This window comes from Furipterus horrens, unplaced genomic scaffold, assembly GCF_987537825.1.
Source record: "Furipterus horrens unplaced genomic scaffold, mFurHor1.1.pri manual_scaffold_3, whole genome shotgun sequence".
NCBI lineage: Eukaryota > Metazoa > Chordata > Mammalia > Chiroptera > Furipteridae > Furipterus > Furipterus horrens.
In genome coordinates, this window is record NW_028327173.1 from 22,904,675 (window position 1) to 22,923,901 (window position 19,227).

General features: G+C 39.8%; 1 protein-coding gene across 3 annotated transcripts in view; it reads right to left on the reverse strand.

Annotated features, from left to right (window-relative positions):
* Nucleotides 1-10,221, reverse strand: part of SFPQ (splicing factor proline and glutamine rich) — a 40,956-nt gene extending 30,735 nt beyond the window's left edge. For 2 of the 3 annotated variants that reach the window (XR_016509660.1, XR_016509659.1), the window contains exons 1-9: nt 9,307-10,221; nt 8,402-8,590; nt 7,749-8,050; nt 7,554-7,649; nt 6,188-6,384; nt 6,005-6,089; nt 5,117-5,234; nt 4,712-4,760; nt 4,510-4,631 (exon numbers count right to left, since the gene is read on the reverse strand). Coding sequence is in view for 1 of the 3 variants with exons in the window: in XM_090269083.1 (XP_090125209.1) it covers nt 1,956-2,093; nt 4,510-4,631; nt 4,712-4,760; nt 5,117-5,234; nt 6,005-6,089; nt 6,188-6,384; nt 7,554-7,649; nt 7,749-8,050; nt 8,402-8,590; nt 9,307-10,116 (2,106 nt within the window). In the remaining 2 variants the exon portion in view is untranslated. Of the gene's footprint in view, nt 1-1,212; nt 2,094-4,509; nt 4,632-4,711; nt 4,761-5,116; nt 5,235-6,004; nt 6,090-6,187; nt 6,385-7,553; nt 7,650-7,748; nt 8,051-8,401; nt 8,591-9,306 lie in introns of those variants that run through there. The other variant, XM_090269083.1, reaches the window with a different exon arrangement.
* Between the last annotated feature and the right edge of the window lie 9,006 nt (nt 10,222-19,227).

The following is a 19,227-nucleotide window of genomic DNA, read 5'->3' on the forward strand; positions in this document are numbered from 1 at the left end:
CATGGGTGTCCCATGAACACCCCTTATTTTATTAGTGGAGTCCCTACCACACAATTCAATCAAATTGTAATGGACTCCTTTCACATCAAGACCCTGGTTTCTATATAGAAAAATCTCATACATATCACCAATTCATAACTTGACTGGGGACAAAACTTCCTCATTGATATAATTATGGTAGAACTACCACCCATTTCCAGGTGTCTTGGTGAAGAGAAATAATCAACATTTTCTAACGAGTCCCTTAATTAGCACACTATGTACCTGTCAGTCACACAAACAGAATTGGGTGACATGCCTTTATACTCCACGTGTTTTACTTTTAGTACTACCCAGTTTCCCAAGCAAAAAGTGCTCAATTGTTCCAACAATGGATTTCCCTTTGTACTCAGGCACAATTCTAAACTTCAGCATTTTAACAAAGATTTGATTTAGAATTTTACTTTTGCCAATTAGCACCAAGAACTGAGGTGAAAAGGAAGACACATTCCATAGTAAGAGTTCTATAATGGACAAATTTGAAGGGAACCGTAACTAAGAACAAGCCAAACCATTCAATTGCTTTGCCTACTTTTAGGAAGCTGTTCCCTCTGCTAACATATGTACACTGGGAAAGCAGGTTCCCACTGTTGTACTAACAGACAACAGTAACAATGTACTTTAATATTAAGTCAAAATATCTTACTCTGAGAGGAGATTCAATGAAGTTGACAATAAATTGACAACACCATCAAAACACTCCAAAGCTTTATGGTGGGAGGGACATTTATAATTGTACTGTGTAGCGTAAGCAACCCTTCTCCAGATTTAGTGCTGCATCAAATGGAACTATGGAAAAACATATTAACAAGTATTTTACAATTAAGAATGGCTATCTGCAACCCTCTTTGTTAACAGTCACCACTAACTCTTAGAAGAGAGCAAGTAGATTTTTAGTCCTACAGATTTTGCCCAAGTAAGCAGCATAAGGAGATGTAAAAGTTCAGAGTACAAAAGCATATATAGCTATACCTAGTTTATGGTTACTATACTTATTACTTTCAAGTTGAATTTTTCAGACTAAACCCCACCTTTGTAACTCGCTTAAATTAATACATGAAAAGATTTCATGTTTAACAATCTTTAATTCAAATGTGAAAGTTCAATACAAGCCATTTGTAGGGCTTGGGACTTACTCTTTTAAAAACAAGAATGGAGGAATGCAACAAAATGATCTTTCCACTTTTTCTTCAGAAACTTCCAAGGAAAGGATAGATCATAGGGCCATAAAAGATCCATTTAGTCATACGCACTTTCTCCCCCTACCAATAATCTTACACCCATTCCATTATCTTAATAGACATTCCTGAATGAAGATTTACAATTCAGCTTTGCTTATATAACCATTTAAAAGTACTTAGCACCACTTGCTTCCTATAATGCCAAACAAATCAAATCATGAAAAACTACTTCAATGTGCATTTCTTCTTTTTAAAACAAGGGGGTCCTTATCTGTAGTAAGGACTACTTAGCCTACAAATACATTTCCAAGAAATGGCATATGCCATTTGAAGGTCTAGATTCTCATGCTTTCAAAGTGGAATACCTAGCCTAATGTGCACAGAAGCATGAATGGCAAAGTTGAAAGTCAATATTATAACTATTTTATCTATTTATTTGAAGCACAGTAAAAAAAAAATGGTACACTTTGGAAATTCAGTGGCACAAGGTACACTGCCATAACTTGAGGGACATTATACAGTTAAAAAAAAAGGAAAAAGGAAAAAAAATTCCGTTTCAAAACACTGCATTACATAATTTTACCTGCCCAAACAGACCATTTACAAATATTAGGTCAATAAACTGCTAACATCCATAAAAAGGTAGCTTTCTTACTAAAATGCAAGAATTTAAAAGATAGGTATCTAAACAAGAAAGGACAAAAACAAACTGGAATGAAAGCCTAGATGTCACATCTAAAATCGGGGTTTTTTGTTTGGGCCTTCATACTCTTCTCTCCCTCTACCATATCCTGCTGGAGTTCCAGGCCCCATTCCTCTAGGACCCTGTCCACCCACAGGTCCCGCACCTCCCTGCCCAAAGCGCTCAGTACGCTATGGAACAGTAATCAACAGTTCATTATATGTAGTTGATGTCCATGTGTGTTAAGTAAATATTTTAGAAGGTTCCGTAGTCAACGTTCGTCGATACAATCACCAATGAGTCGATCCACAGGTACCGGGAACATAGAAAGGAAAAAAGGGTAATTTGAAAATTAGTTTACGATAATACATGCCTTGTGGTATGTTCCCACTTGAGCCATTCTCATACACCTGTTTCAAAGAACAGATCTTCCCTGTAGTGCTAAAAAATTTAAGAATTAGTGTAGATGTGAAAACCCATTCCAAAATGAGTTTAAGAAATTTCACATCAGAATAACCCACTGAAAGGCTTGCGAACTTCTCACTTTCAAGGTCTTAGCAGGAAATTTGATTTCCAAGTAAGCCTAACAAGCCCAACCAGACAGATTCAATTCACTCAATGAAGTGACAAAGACCTACTCACCAGTTAGTGGCATGTGCTGCATAAGAAACCTTGAGCTTTTCAAGATCTTAAGACACATCTGCTAAGTTGCAGAAACCTTAAAAGGTTCAAAGTTTTAATAAAATGCTACCAGACTACAAAAAAAGCATAAAAGACTAGTAGATTTAGTCACTTAACCGGCACAGTAACTTCATTAAAAAAACATGTTGCCATATTCTCACAGGTATACCACTTTCAGAGCCATCACTATATAACCAGAGACAATTATGTTCACAGCACTAGTCTGTATTATTGCAAATTGACTAAATATACAGCCCACCCCTATAACAGCCCAACTCTTCCCTTAGGTCTTTGCAAAGTCCACTGGCACTTAGCTACAATTCCATGTTTTGGGTATCTCCCAAACAGCCTAACACCAAGCTTAAGTGACTGCAATAAAACAGGAGTTCATTATTCCATCTAGTTTTAGGTACTTTCTAAGTCTTAGAAAGCTATGTACCCAAACAGAAAGACCCTATAGATATGCAAGCACAGCAGCCTGAACTATCTTTCAAATTCCATTTTAAATACATCAGTTACTAAGTATTACTCCAAAAAACACAGTAAACAAAAACAAAAATGGCATCAGGGTTTAATTGTTCCTATACACCATAATTTTGACATGCTTCTTACAAAATACTATAGGTGCTATTTGAAAATACTGAATCTCAATCCTTTAAACTATTTTTTTAAATCCTAAAAATTTTAGGGTTTCAGCACACTATACTATATATTTCAAAAAGCTAAAAAGGAAAAGTTAGGGGTTTCATAATTATGTTATTACAACATATTAGAACCCGAAGGAGCTACCTGATACATGGACTATAGAAACGTAACTGTGGGAACATCAAGTCAAGTTAGACTTCTAACAAATTTGCTTACATACCTACAATCTGCCTTAAGGAAGCACATAAGCCAAAATGTTACCCACATTATTTTTAAAATTCAATTTGAAGGAAGCTAATAGCACATTTAACTCATCAGCCATTTATGGTTCTAGTTCCCAAAAAGCCATTAGTGGATTTTTAATAGGCGAGGTCCCATACTAAGTCCTTATGTTCCTATTTGTAAAATTTATCTAGGGAGTTACATGCTGAAGCTTCCTTCTTTGCCAAAATCCTACAGGTGAACTAATCAGATTCAATTCAGTTTTGAAAATGCACTCTTCTCTAAACCCACTTCTGAAGTCAATATCATTCTAAAAATTTGCGAAGCCCTAAATACAGCCACTCAGACCAATTCACTAGTGTTCTAAAGCATTCAGATAGGCTATCTGCACAGCTGAAATATGATAGCATCAAGAAGGTTCAGCTCAAATGCACACAACTAGTATGCTTAAAATTATTGATTTTTTTGCTACTGTGTAGCAAAAGAGGATGTCAGTTTATTTTAGAAGGTGTACCTATAGACGACAGCCCAATAGGTGGGAAACGACGAGTCAAAACATTAAACAATTCCCTTTTATCGGCTAGAAGCCACACCAAATATAGGTAGAAGTCCTACACATCACTGAAACATGCCTAGAAGCTGCAAACTACTAGTCTAATTCATACTTATGGCAAATACCAACTGAATGAACAACAGTTTGCCATTTGATTACTCTCACTTGGATGTAGAATAATCATGTACATTAGCTAACACTTAGAATTTGGATTTGCCATGCGCTGGAGTGCCAAAGTACACAAGCAATATAATGGAAAGCTCCTAAGTCTACTTATTGCCAAAGAAACCCCAACATACTAACAGCATTGACTTCCCATTGGCAACCGTATCTGTTTAGGTTACCACACACTGAATTCTTCTATGTTGCCAAAGTATTCCTCAGTATTATGATTTACATGATAGGGGAACTAAAAGAAGTCCAGTCACCTACTTTAAAAAAAAAACAAACACGTAAGTTGTGAAAATGAAAACTTCCTTTGTACTACGTCCCACAGGATACATTACCATGTCGCTTCCCATCATGGAACCACTCATGGTTGCTGGTGGAACTCCAGGATTAGCTTCATAACCTATTCCACCACCACCACCTAGAGGTGGAAATTTCTGGCCTCCTGAACCATAGGGATCTAGAAAACAAAAATACTGGTTACAACTCAACCATAGTATCGCTCTCCAATGGTATTGCTAATTTAATTTTCATGCTTACCTCCCATGTTCATTGCTCCTCCACCACCCATTCTCATGTCTCTTTCTCTCTGAAAGAAAAAAAATCATACATCTGTACAATACCATTTTTGAGAGCACCAAAAACCCCCCAATCTTAATTTGTTTTTCATGTAAAAAAGGGTTAAGGCAATTTAAAAAATCAATTTCTGAAACCAGTTACTGAGACTCAATTATCCAAAGACCTAAAAGCTTCCTCCCAACCAATCTTTGGCCAAACCAAAAAGATAAAACTCAAATTCTACAGTGTATCAATCATAATACCTTTGTTAAAAAAAAAAAAGTGGTTATAATGTGAAATGCTGTATTTAACTGATTAAAATTTCATTCTAGGTACCTACAAGTTTTGTAGACTACTCCAATTAGATTGCACTAGAAGTTTACTTACTGGATCCATGTAGCCCATTCGACTGTAACTTTCCTCTCTTTGGCGTCTCATTTGTTCTTCCATCTCACGCTGACGAATCATCATCTCTTCTTCCCTTCTGCGTCGTTCCTCCTCTTGCCTGGAAAGGTCCATCAAGCTCATAAACCAAAGTGTTATGCACATCTTTTCAAATTCAGTTTGAAAAAGCTAGTAGTTTGCCTAACAGCTTTACAAAGAGTAGAGCAAACACATAAGGCCCAGAGAGCCCTGGCTGCTGTGGCTAGTGGGTTGAGCGTCAGCCTGCGAACCAAGTGTCACTGGTTTGATTCCCAGTGAGGGCACATGACTAGGTTGCACGTCAGGTCCCCAGTTGGGGGTGTGAGTGAGAGGCAACCACACAGTGATGTTTCTCTCCCTCTCTTTTTCTCCCTTCCCCTCTCTAAAAAAAAAAAATTAATTAATTAATTAATTAATTTTTAAGGGCCCAGAGAAGAGGAATTTTAAAAGATGGAAAAGGGGATAGTTTTTTAGAACTAATAGTTTATTGGTTGGAGTATTGCCCCAATATACCAAGGTTGATGATTTGATCCCCAGTAAGGGCACCTACAAGAAGCAACCAATAAGTGTATGAATAGGTGGAACAAAAAGTCAATGTGTCTCACTCACTCTCCCTAAACTCAATAAAAAATAATAATTAAAAAAAAGAAAGCTGGGGAAAGGGAGTTGCCCTAGAGGCATTCTGGCAAAGAAAATAAGCATTTACTTACAATAATCTTACACATAATTCCAATTTAAGTGTTAAACCAACACTAACTCTCTGTACTTCATCTGACTCACCTGCAAAATTTAGGTTCATCTTTTCTCTAAATGTTAATGAAAGAAAAAAGCTTAAGTTTAACAAAATTTTACCTTAACTGCATTTCTTTACGTTTCTGCATTTCTTGATTGTGAAGTTCCTCCATTCGCCTTAGTTCCTCCTGGCGTCTCATCAGATCTGAACATTGGAAAATATTGTTTTAGAATAACTTTAATGAGATTCTGATAAGTCAAAAAAGCAACAATCCCATCAGCAAAACTCAGAGGGTCATTTACCTTGACGCAAAAGATTTGCCTGATGTTCATGATAGGCATCTTCCATTTCACTTTCCAATTTGTCTTTTGCATCTTTCATGTTTTTTTCAACTTGTTCCCTTTGTTGTTTCTCCATTTCATCTAAGGACTTCCATCTCTGAGAATATTCATACTCAAATGTGCCATGCTGAGCAAAACGAGGAGGGGTTTCTCTCTCCCTGACAATATTTAAATATGAATCAATTTGGGGATGCACACAAGAAATACTACCTGACTCCCTTAAAATCACTGGTCTTTCCCCCTGGCCTATCACTTGCAAGGAAAACCATGGGGCAAAGACCACTTTGGGTCATATAAAATATCTTCACAGCAAAAACAATGTTATGTCTCAGAATGCTACAGTAACAGAGAACATGGACATTGAAGATAAATCCTAACTGCCTTATTTCCTAATTGTTTCCTCTAGCCAAATTCCTATTCAAGGAAAATGTTCCTATCCTTAAAAATGAAGATTCAGCCCTGGCTGGTATAGCTAAGTGGATTGTGTACCAGTCTGTGAATCAAAGGGTCAATGGTTTGATTCCCAGTCAGGGCACATGCCTGGGTTGCAGGCCAGGCCTCCAGTTGGGGGCATGTGAGAGGCAACCACACAATTATGTTTCTCTCCCTCTCTTTCTCCCTCCCTTCCCCTCTCTCTAAAAAATAAATAAAATGTTAAAAAAAATTTAAAAGAAAAATGAGGATTCACCCTGACTGGTGCAGCTCAGTTGATTGAGCACCAGCCTGCAAACCAAAGGGTTACGGGCCAAATCCCTAGTTGGGGGTGCGCAAGGGGCAACCACACCTTGAGGTTTCTCTCCCTCCCTTCCCCTCTATAAACAAACAAACAAACCCTTAAAAAATAAATAAATAAAATTTCACAAAGTTTTTTAAAAAATGAAGATTCTGCCCTGGCGGGTGTGGCTCGGTGGACTGGGCGCCGGCCTGCGAACCAAAGGGTCACTGGTTCAATTCCCACTCAGGGCACATGCCTCCGTTGCGGGGAAAGGGGGGGGCAGAATACAATCACACATTGATGTTTCTCTCCTTCCCTCCCCCTCTCTCTAAAAAATATCTTTTAAAAAAATTTATAAATGATAAAAATGAGGATTCTTATACATCATGCAATTCTTTTAAGAACAAGACATGACTGTATGTGAAATATACCTATCTCGGAAACCAAATCTAGGTATCTGAGTAACTGCTTCAAAACCTCAAGCTTTCTGAGGCTGATGTCTTCATTAAGCATGTTCACTTAGAATTTTGCCTATTTTAAACAAAACTGAAAAATTACTACACATTATCTCTTACACTTAAAAAAGCTGCCCAAAAGTTTAATTGATCTTACTTTTGATACATTGGATTCTTCTGTGCAAGTTTTTCAGGAAGACCATCTTCGTCATCTAATTGTTCAAGTGGTTCCACAATGACTGGACGAGGAGTTCTAATAACAAAAAAGGTTCCATCTTATTTCCCAGTTTTACTGCCACTTCCTCATACAAAATTATAAACAGAAATTATTAAAATAAGCACAAGAACTTACGTTGTCAGTAAGAAAACACCTTCACTGCATCTTTCAAATGCTTTTCTTGCTGCTGGTTTAGAAGCAAATTCAACAATGCCTTTCCCTGTAGATCTTCCACGATCATCCACAATTACCACGGCCCTTTCAATGGGACCAAACTGACTAAAGGCTTCTTCCAACAGTTCATTGGAAACATAAGGTGAAAGATTCCGAACAGAAAGGGCAGCAGCATGTGTGGCAAAGCGAACCCGAAGCTGTCTACCTCTCATGGGTGTATCATCAAGTTCAGCTTTGGCAATTTCAGCCAATGCTCTAGATTCCTGAAAGGTATCAGACGCACTCATGTTAGTGACCTCAAAAACAGCCTACTGCCCACTCTGAAAGTTATAAGCCTAACTCCCATTCCTGTTCTTCCTCCAGCTCAAAGTAACTTCACGCAGTCTCCCTAACACCATTCACACAATAGTAAAATGCCTTCCTTACCCACCCACTTCCCTGGTCTTAGATACCAACAATTATACACTGTATAGCAGGTGCATCTTTTCTGCAAGAATGATGAAAATTTTAAGGACCAATTTATTCTTGTTCACTGAAAAACCAATACATTTGCAGCTGCAAAAAAAAGGGGGGGGGCTTTAAATCAATTATACATAAAAACCCAACAAACTCACAAGTTTAATAAACCCGAATCCTTTGCCTTTGTTGATGAAAACTTCTCCTGGTTCTCCATATTTAGCAAACAGTCTTTTGAATTCATCCTCCGTAATATCAGCAGGTAGATTCCCAACAAACAACCGACAACGCTGGGTGTAAGTTTTCTCTCCAGGTCTCCTCAACAGAGACAAGTTAGCTTTAAAACCCTAATGAAAAAGAAAGGGAATTTTCAGACACCAGTGACCTCTGCAAAGAGGGAAACCCACTAATTTTTGTTTTGCCCAAACTAGATGTTACCGATTGGGTTGCTCTTGTTTCAAGTCAAAGCAAGGAAGGTCCCCACTATATTTGTGGGATTTCCAACATAATAACTATCCTAACATCAAACGACCCAAATCACTAAAAATACTCGAGAATTGACATTTAGAACTCTTTACAGAGATGACTCCATCAGCAATCTCGTCATTCCTATATGCTGAGCGTCCCTATTCTAATTCGTAGCACACAAAAGTTAAAATGATGGTCAAATATTAAATGAAAAAAAGAAAAAGACCAAAATCCCGTCGTCACCGACAGGACTTGGACCTGCACTTTTCAAACCGTAAGTCTCCCGATCTCCCGAATTCTACTCGGATTTTCAGGATCTTCTGGCTTTATCAGGGCCCCTCGTGGCTTCTCAGCGCCTCTTTCCTCTCAGCGACCCTCCCTCTGCCCCTGGCAGCAGTGAGACCAAACCCCGAGCCGGACAGCGGACACAAACTGTCGCCTCCCGCTCCGGCGGCCAGCCCCGCCCTCCGCCGCTAGCGCGCAGGCGCCTTTCCGGACTCTGACAAAATGGAGGCTGGCGTGGGGGGGGAAGGGGACGGGGAGGGGGCCGCGGCCATCTTAGGAAAACCGACGCGTACCTCCGTGAAACACTCACCTCAGAGTCGGAAATCCTTTCTTCGCTGCGGCCGCCAGGCCCACCGGGCGGGGGTCCCTGGTGGTGCTGCTGGTGGTAGGGTGGGTGGTGCTGCCGGCCTCCGCGGGGCTCACCGCCTCCTCGGTGCGGCGGCTTGGGGTGGCCACCAGGAGTTAGGCCCGGGCCACCGCCAGGCTTCGGCCCGCCTGGCATTTTGCCGCCTTTGGGGCCGCCGGGTCCTGGGCCCTGCTTAGGCCCGGGGACCGGGACCCCCGTGGGTGGAGGCGGCGGACCCCCAGCCTGAGGTGGGGTGGTGGGGACCACGCTGCTCGGCGGCGCAGGCGGGGGCGCCCCGGGCGGCGCCGTGGTGACAGCGGGCGGCGGGGTCGGAATGGGGCCTGGCCCGGTGGTGGCCCCAGAGGTCGGAGGAGTGGCGGGCGGTGCCGAGCCAGAGGCCGGCGGAGCGCTGCTTACTCCAGGAGCGGGGCCGGGTCCCTGAGGAACGACGGGTTTGGACGAGTCCTGTGGCGGTGGCGGCTGCTGATGCGGTGGCGGCTGTTGATGTGGCTGCTGAAGCGGCGGCGGCGGCGGCTGCTGTGGTGGCGGCTGCTGTTGCGGCGGTGGCTGCTGCTGCTGTTGGTGTGGAGGCGGTGGCGGGATCGGCGGTTTGGGGCCACCCTGGCCTGGACCGGGACCCATGGGTCCGCGGTTCTGATTGAGGCCCATGCCCGGCGGCGGCGAGCGAAAGTCGTGGAGGCCGCCACGGCCACCGCCTCCTCCTCGCCGATGGAAACCGCCACCGCCGCGGCTCCGGAACCGATCCCGAGACATGTCCGTGATCAAGGGGCGGTCGAGACAGAAGCGGAGAAGACGCTCAGGGAACGTGGATGCCACCTTGCTTCGCACAAAATGGCGGATGACACAGGCTGCGCGCCGCCTTTGTCCTTTTCTTATATAGGCCTGCAGGCTGGTCCCGCCCACTTCTTGATCGGTAGCTCCAATAGCCAGTTACAAGTGCCGTACTTGATGACACTAAGTAACGAAGCGCTAATCTTTTCTATTGGCTCCTGGGTGAGAGGCGGGAGGAGTGAGGGGGCTGAAGTTTCCAGTTGGCCAATAAGCGGAAAAGGGGTTGGCTGTAGGCCGCTGTGATTTGCTGGGAGAAATTTGAATGGGTTCACCAGACCAATTTTTTTCAGGAAAGCGAATTACAAGGGCTCTATCAGTTCCGAGGGAAACAGATGAAAGAGCCTTTTTCTTTCTTGATTGCTCCTGAAGCAGTCGGCTGTTGTCCTTGCCCAGAAAGAACATAACGTTCTGTGGTTCAAATTCATAGATTAAGTGCCTGCTATCTACTCTACCTTGCACTGGGGCCAGTGAAATTAGAGAAATAAAGTCTTGTCGATTTCACACACACGATCTTACTGATTTCATTTTGGAACCCCACTGGACTACAGGTTTGTCTATCAGTATAGCCTTCGCAATAGGCTTAAGTGAGTGCATTACAAACACAAATAATGGGGACTACAACTTTTTTTTAATCCCACTACCATTCAATTTTTGAACAGGTTAAGATACCTTAAAATTATAATGTTAAAATATCTATATGGCATCAATAGGCAGTATCCTCTTCAAAATCTCCAACTTCTGTGAAGTGCACTAGCCATAACACTTAATACCCATCCTAGTTACTGTCATCTATGGAACTTTTGGTGGATCATTCCTCCCTCCAGTAATATGAGCTCATGGTTTATTGTCATCCTTTCCACCTCTATTTCTGTTCATCATTCAACATCTATGTGGGTGACCACCCAATACTCTCGTTAATTCTTTACCTCCTCACCTCCAACAAACTTTCCTTCCATCCTATATCAGCTGCTCCAGCCCCATGTCTGCCCCACAGATCATCCCTGTGTTTGTTATTGCCAGTAAGTATTCCATCTCTAAAATCTATTTCAAGAATCCCAACTGCCCTGGCTGGTGTGGCTCAGTGGATTTTGAGCGTCAGCCTGTGAACGGAAAGTCCGCTGGTTTGAATCCCAAATGCAAGAGGCAACCAGTTGATGTTTCTCCTCCTTCCTTCTTCCTCCCTGCCCTGTCGCTAAAAATAAGTAAAAATTATAAAAATCTTTTTTTAAAAAACCCAACTGTTTGATCATAGTAACTGATTCTTTTGCTTCGTCAAAACCTCCAAACCATTAAATATGACTTTTTCAATATCTCTCACATTCTTATAACTTGTGTCACACAGTTTAGAAGTTAAGTTCACCTACAAACACAACTCTTGTTTTCCTCTTTCTCCATTACAATCACCTGGTAAAACCCCATTCTAGTTGGACCCAACAATTTACCTTCTTTAACAAGGGCTGAGGCTTTCAGTTTAAATTCTTGACCACAAGCCTTTTCCTGGCACTCTTACTGAATTTTCCGAGTAAGTTCACTTTCCCACTTCCAGAGAGAGTGTATTTCATGCCTTCTCTGTTCAAACTCCTACACATTCTTCTTTCACTTCACCATAACTAATGACTGCTCATATCTGAACAAAAATCATCAGGGAGGAACATTCTCATCCAACTGTGTGAGAAATGTTCACAATAAAAACCGGGACACAGGACTTGAGCAGCAAAGCGAGGCGTTTATTCACGAATCTGCAGAGTCAGGCACACCACCAGCCCAAAGAATGTGCTCGCAAAGTAGACGAAGAAAACTGGTTTTATACTAATGCAATTAGCTCCCCCTCCCCTCTCCTTCTCTCCCGTTTCTCCATTACTGGTTAACCCAGGTTCACAATCTAACGTGATTAACTACTTAACTCAGGGTGCACTTAAGGGTAATCTAGTTATAGGTCTACAGTATCTCCGACTTACTTGCAAACTTATCTAGCTACATCTTCCCATTTCTCTGTTTGGTGACAACAATCTTCCTCCTGTTGATCCCAGAGATATGTGTGAGGAAATTCGGAATGTCATTTCCTCACCCCTTTTCCATGATTCATCTGTTAATTATCTCCTACTGGTTTGAGAATCACTGGCTTGCTTTTTTATCCCTAACAACTGGAAAGTCATGAGATAATTTATACTGTGGGGCTTAAAAATTAACTTTCCTCCCACATTCTAAGATCTTCTAACTGGGCTAATCCAATTAATATGAGATAGATTAACAGAAGAAAATGTCCAAAATTTATTATAGATGTACATTTTGGGGTGCCATAAGATAGGGACCCAAAGACGCATTGGGCAGTTGAGGTTTGTATGTTATTTTGGACAAAGGAGAAGGGGGCACGGGTCTGGGATTTAGAAAAAGTTGTAGTTCACAGGTTGATAGATCAAACATGTAAAATTCTTTCTGGGCCAGAAATAATGAGACACAAAAGGAAGTTCAACAAACAGGCTTTGCTAGGTTTTTCCCTGTCTGCCACATTTACTTAATGTTATGATGCTTACTTCCTCCAAGCAGGTTTTTCTATCTGAATTCCTTTAGACCAGCAGTTCTCAACCTGTAGGTCGCGACCCCTTTGGGGGTTGAATGACCCTTTCACAGGGGTCACCTGGGACCATCGGAAAACACATATATAATTACATATTGTTTTGTGATTAATCACTATGCTTTAATTATGTTCAATTTGTAACAATGAAAATACATCCTGCATATCAGATATTTACATTACGATTCATAACAGTAGCAAAATTACAGTTATGAAGTAGCAATGAAAATAATTTTATGGTCGGGGGTCACCACAACATGAGGAACTGTATTAAAGGGTCATGGTATTAGGAAGGTTGAGAACCACTGCTTTAGACAGAAGGGAGAGAGAGCTAAGGTTTTTTTTGTTGTTGTTTTTTTGTCTTTTGTTTATTACTAACCATTTTAAAATCAATATTCCAAAAGACACATTTTGGGGTGGTAAAACTTTGCCCCCCGCAACTACCCATCTTCTTATCCATCTGATACCGTGAAAGATGTGTCTTTGCCCCTAACAAAGGGCACTCCCCACCCATCTCCTGCCTTTTCTAGGACTTTTCCTTGTATCATCAATTACTTCTACTGGATCATTACTATCTTAAAAATAAACAAAAACCTTCCTGTTATTTCATTTCTTCACTCCTCTTTGCAACAAAACTAAAACAAGTTGTCTACAACTATAGGTCCCCATTTCCACCCCAATCTGTTTAACCTGCTTTTAAACTTGTCAAGGATACCAATGATCTATATGTTGCCAAATCCAATAAAAACTCTATACTCACCTCTTTTTACCTGCTAGCAACAGCAACATACAACATAGATGGCACTCGGTCTTTCATGAAACACTTTTCTCACTGGCCTCTGTGAAACCACATTCTCACAACTTCCCTCCTGCCTCAGGGATCTGTCTTCTCCGCTGACTCCTCCCTTGTAGACTTCTAAATGCTGGGATCTTTCAGGGCTTATGTCTGGGCCATCTTCAAGACTTCAAATACCACCTAAATGTTAATAATCTTCACTGTTATATTTTCATGATAGGGTAGATCTCTCATTTGAGTTCCTACCTCATGTGTCTAACTACTTATTAGGTATCTCCACTTGGAGTTTTAGTGGCATATCAATTTAATGTGTCCAAACTGGAGCTCTCCATTGTGTCAACTTAATCTGTTCCTTCCCCTAATTTTTCCTCAGCATAGTAAATAGTGTAACCTCCTTGATAAAACAAGGATTCATCCTCTTTATAAAATCCCAAATATTGGTTCTACCTCCAAAGTATATCTCGATTCCATTTACTTCTCTCCATCTCTGTCACTGTAACCTAATCTTTTTCACCTTCACCTCTCACCTAAATTAGTGCAGCCATTATTTAACTTGTTTCCTTGCTCTCTTTCTGGCTCCTCTCCAATCCATTTTCCATATGGCAGGTAGAGTGATCTTTCAAAAATATATAATTCAGATGTCACTTCTCTCCCATATTTAAAGTAGCTTCCATTTAGAATAAAATCCGAACGCCTTAGCAAGCAAGATCTACAAGACCTGACTCAATCTGACCTCTGTTGCTTTGACACCTTTTCTCTCAAGTTCCCTAACCATATCCACAGGAAGCCCCAATCTGATTTTTAGGATTTATGAAGTTACTTTGCATGCTTTTTGCCTTGGCATACTTGGACTTGCTGCTTACTCAGTCCAAAGTGCTCTCCCCCCAACTTTCTGCAGTTTTTGCTTCTTCATTCGTCTGTGTCAGCTTGAACGCCACCTCAAAAAAGCCTTCCCTGCCAATTACCACATTTAAAGTAAGCCTCTCCTCTCTGTCATACCACCCTGTATGTGATGTAAGGTATATGATAGCTCTTTTTACAATTTGTATTTATCTTGTTTATTTCTTCATTTGTTTATTGTCTGTCTCCTTTGTTAGACTGGGATTCTGTCTGAGTTCTTATTTAAGGCAGCATCACTGGTACGTAATACGGAGAGTAGCCCTGAGAAGCTTAATAAATATGTGTTGAATGAATAAATGAATGAATGAAAGCATAACAATGAAGAACAGTTTTTAGTTCCATCTCCAGCGCCTTGTACCAAGGTCCTTCACATTTCTGACACACTACCTAATGGGTACACACTCCTTAGGGAAGTCATGATGTGTGAAGTGCTTAGTACTAACTACTCAGTAAATACTACTTATTGTTATGGAAAAACCAGAGACCTCTAAAGGGACTTGAGTGTTAGAACCCAGAAGACAAATGGAGTTAAGTAATAAAAGTTTGGTTAGTATTTTCTTCTTGAAGAGGCAAGGAAGTTTAAAATGCATTTTAGAAGAAAATCTATCCTTGAATTTAACAGTAGATTAAAGAATGATCCACCACAACTAAGTAGGTTTTTCTTAGGAATAGTAGGATGTCTATAATATTAGGAAAGCTATTATGATATTAGAAGAAAATTATTAAGCTAATACATCCCATCAATAAATCAAAGAAGGGAGTTCTGCCAAATAGCTCAGTTGGTTAGTGTTTTCCCCAATACAGCAATGTTGCAGGTTCCATCCTGATCATGGCACATACAGGAATCAACCAATGAATGCATAAATAAGTGGAACAACAGGCTGATGTCCCTGTCTATCTGTCTGTCTCTCTCAATAAATAAAATATCAAAGAAAGAAAAAAATATAAGAAAAAGCATGTAGAATCTCAAAAGGCATTTGATAAAATTCAACATCCACTGAGTTTAAAAATTTTTTAGTTTGGAACAGGAGGATAATTTTTCTTTTAAAAATCTTTATTATTTTGTTGGGTGAAAAAATGTTCAGATAATACCAATTGCATCTGGAAATGGAAAATTGCTGATTTCCTCCATTCTACATAATGGAAAGAGCTGCCACTTAGTGGCCATTTGGTACTTTGTACCAGACAGCCCATTATCTCAATCAATGTTCACAACAATGCTATGAACTAGATACTATGATTATTCCCATTTTACAGATGTGGAAACAGGCTTACAGAACCTAATAACCTTTTCTAATGTTACATAGTTAATGAACGATAGAGCTGGAATTTGAATTTAGATCTCTTTGACTTTAAATTACAAGCTCTTAACCATTCTGCTATACTTTCTCCTCTTCCATTCTAGATGTTGATGCTTAGGTCCAGTTGTAGGTTTAGTTATACATTTTTTTCAAATTACATGAGTAGTACACTACTTACATGTTTTCTGTAAAAGATTCAGATAGTGAATACATTTGTGTAGTTAAATCCAACCTCCTTTACTCACTCTTCCCTTATTGTTAAAAATTTCATATGTGTACCAAAATGAAAATCCTTTTATTTTTATTTGTTTTTTTAAAATGTGTTTTTTAAATATTTTTATATATTTACTTTTTAGAGAGGGGGAAGGGAGGGGAAAAAAGAGGGAGAACAGCATCAATGTGCGAGAGATACATCAATTGGTCGCCTTTTGCATGCCCCCAACTGGGGAGCTGGCCTGCAACCCAGGCATGTGCCCTGAGTGGGAATTGAACCAATGAATTTTGGTTCGCAGGCCAGCGCTCAATCTACTGAGCCACACCAGTGAGGGCCAAAATTATCTTTTTTAAAAAGCAAATCTGATGCCTCTTATTTTATTTTTTTAAGATTTTATTTATTTATTTATTTTTAGAGAGAGTGGAAAGGAAGGAGAAAGAGAGGGAAAGAAACATTAATGTGTGGTTGCCTCTTGCACACCCCCAACTGGGGACCTAGCCCACATCCCAGGCATGTGCTCTAAGAATAGAACTGGCAACTCCTTGGTTTGCAGGCCGGCACTCCATCCACTGAGCCACACCAGCCAGGGATAATATCTTCTTTAAAACCTCTTGTTGTCTTCACAATGCCCTTAGGGGAAAAGTATAAAGATGGCCCTCCATTCTCTGTCCATCACTTTCCTCTCCAGTTATTTCTCCCTCTTGCATTCTTTGCTGCAGTCACACTGACTGCCTTTTGGTTCTTTTAAGTTATTTTACACTCTTCTGAAATTAACCTCTCTCCACTTTTTTGGTTAGCTCCTATGCATCTTTGAGGACTTGACTTATACCTGCCATTCTCAGAAGGCCTTCTGCGACCCCAAAGATCAAGTTGCTTCATTTGATTGGCACCCTCTACGGTCACTCTTGGTTTGCAGGCTGACGCTCAATCCAGTGAGCCACAGCAGCCAGGGCCTACGTTCACTCTTATAATACTCATCCCATTTTATTGTAGAGACTTTCTAAATTGTACCCTCTTGACTGGAAGATCTTGAGGACAGTGACTGAGATTCTCTTTCAACCATCAAGTCCCCAGAGCCTGGTGCTGGGTTACTCAATAGGTATTTGAATAAATGAATGAATCCATTATCTTTCATTTTCTGAGCCATTAAAAAATGTCCCTAGTCATGAATGACTAATTTCAGATATTAAACAACTCCATAGTTCAAATGTGTGGTAAGCTATACTGGGTGGTATGTGTGAACAATCTTTAGCTTCAACACTCTGAATTGGATGAACTTATGATTCAAAACTATAATTACAATAAATGAAAAGTATAATAATCCTCTGGTTTGACTTTTTATGAGGCCTAGAAGGTTAAAGGATGGAGATAATATTCTTGATAAAATATATTGCTAATCCTCAATGAATATTAATTGTACTGACTAAATTTACATCTTCAATGTATCCCAGGGCCTAAGAAACCATGTTGCTCCATTTAATTTGAGTTAATTTTGCTTCATAGTTCCACCCTCGAAGGAACTGTTCAGTTTCCAGATCGATCAACACTTGTCTCTATAGCTTCATGTACACAATAAAGACCTCAAAGTATTTTGTTTGGGAGCAGGAAAGAGGGTACCTAAACTTCCAAAATGCACACACTGCCCTTTAATTTAAAGTAGTTCCTAGATCCACCCAACTGGCAAACTCTAAGGGTGCAGTAAAGATCCGCACCACCAGGTGTCTCAGTGGCCATGCCACTGCCTCCATCTTCTTGGAAAATAGCTAGCTGCACACACTCCATTACGCCATTGTTTTGAGCCTCCAAACAAATAACCTTCCCGAAGGGTTGGTTTCAAAATTTCCAGCAGATCTAATCAGTACCTACATTGCCTCTCTCAATAACAGAAACATTGGATTAACCTTAGTTTCTCACTGTTATTGCTTTCCTTTGTTTAGAGATAAGATGCTGTGTTTGTAGTACATTTATTTATTTAATTATATCTTTATCTATTTATTTATAAGGGAGGGGAGGAGTCTTAGCCTGAAGTGATTATGGTGTTCTACCTGATTTTGATCACCTCTCACCCCTACAGTTAACTGAATGTCCTTCCAGGCTTTCTCCACACTGGTACTATATAGTCTTAAAGGCATTTATCACTCTTTGTAGCTAAATTAGCCACGTGAGCTGATTTAAAAGGTCAAAAAGAGAACTTAAAGAATCACCAAATGGAGTAAGATAACATAAAGACAGATTGGACATATATGAATTTTTACCATAAGGGAACATCAGAAATCAATGAGATAAAAAATAAATAGTCAACAAATGGTACTATATTAGAATAACTAGTTTATCAAAATAATTATCAAAGTAATTCCAGAAGGATTAAAAATATAAATACATTTTAAATCAAATCCTGAAAGGATGAGAAAAAAATAGAAATGAATATCAGATCTTTGTCAGAAAGAGAAATTTCTAAGATTAATTTAAGTTACAAAACAAAATATCAGTAGCAAAAATTAAAAGTCAAACTGAAAAAAATAATTACAAAGAAAAATTATAAATGGTTAATACCTTTAACATATAAAAAATTTATACAATTCTATAAGAAAAATCACTAGATCCCAATAAACAACCAAAATAAATATAATATGAAAAATATTTGTTTTCACTATTAGTTTCAGAAATGCAAAATAAAATGAAATAATTATTTTTCATCTAAGTTAACACAAATTTAAACAGCCACTACTGATATGACCCTTTTGGAAAACAATTCAGCATACCTTTGAGTAAATGTATTCTTTTTCTCTCTTTCTTTCTCTCCTTCCTCCTTTTTAGTCTCCCTCTCCCTTCAACTCATTCTTCGCCTTTTTCACTCATCATTTTTCATTCAATAAATACCCTCTGTATGCCTGCTAGGTGCTGGAATCTAGCCTAAACTCTAAGCTCAGAAAAAACTTTGTGTACAAATTTATTCATCTCAACATAATCAGTAATAGCCTCAAGTTGAAAACCTCCTGCATTGTCATCCATAGACAAGGTGACCAAATGTCCTATTTTACTCAAGACAATCTTGGTTTATGTCAATGTCCTAGTGAAATTGGAAAAGCTGGTGTTCCGGCAGCCTGTCATCTACCAGACGCAATAAGCAGAGACAGGGATTGAGTCTTTATGGGCGCTTTATTCAGGTGGTCTGCGATCTGAGAAGATGGTGGGTTTGTACCCTAACGGACCGTCTTAAATTCCATTATAAACAGACCCTTTTTGT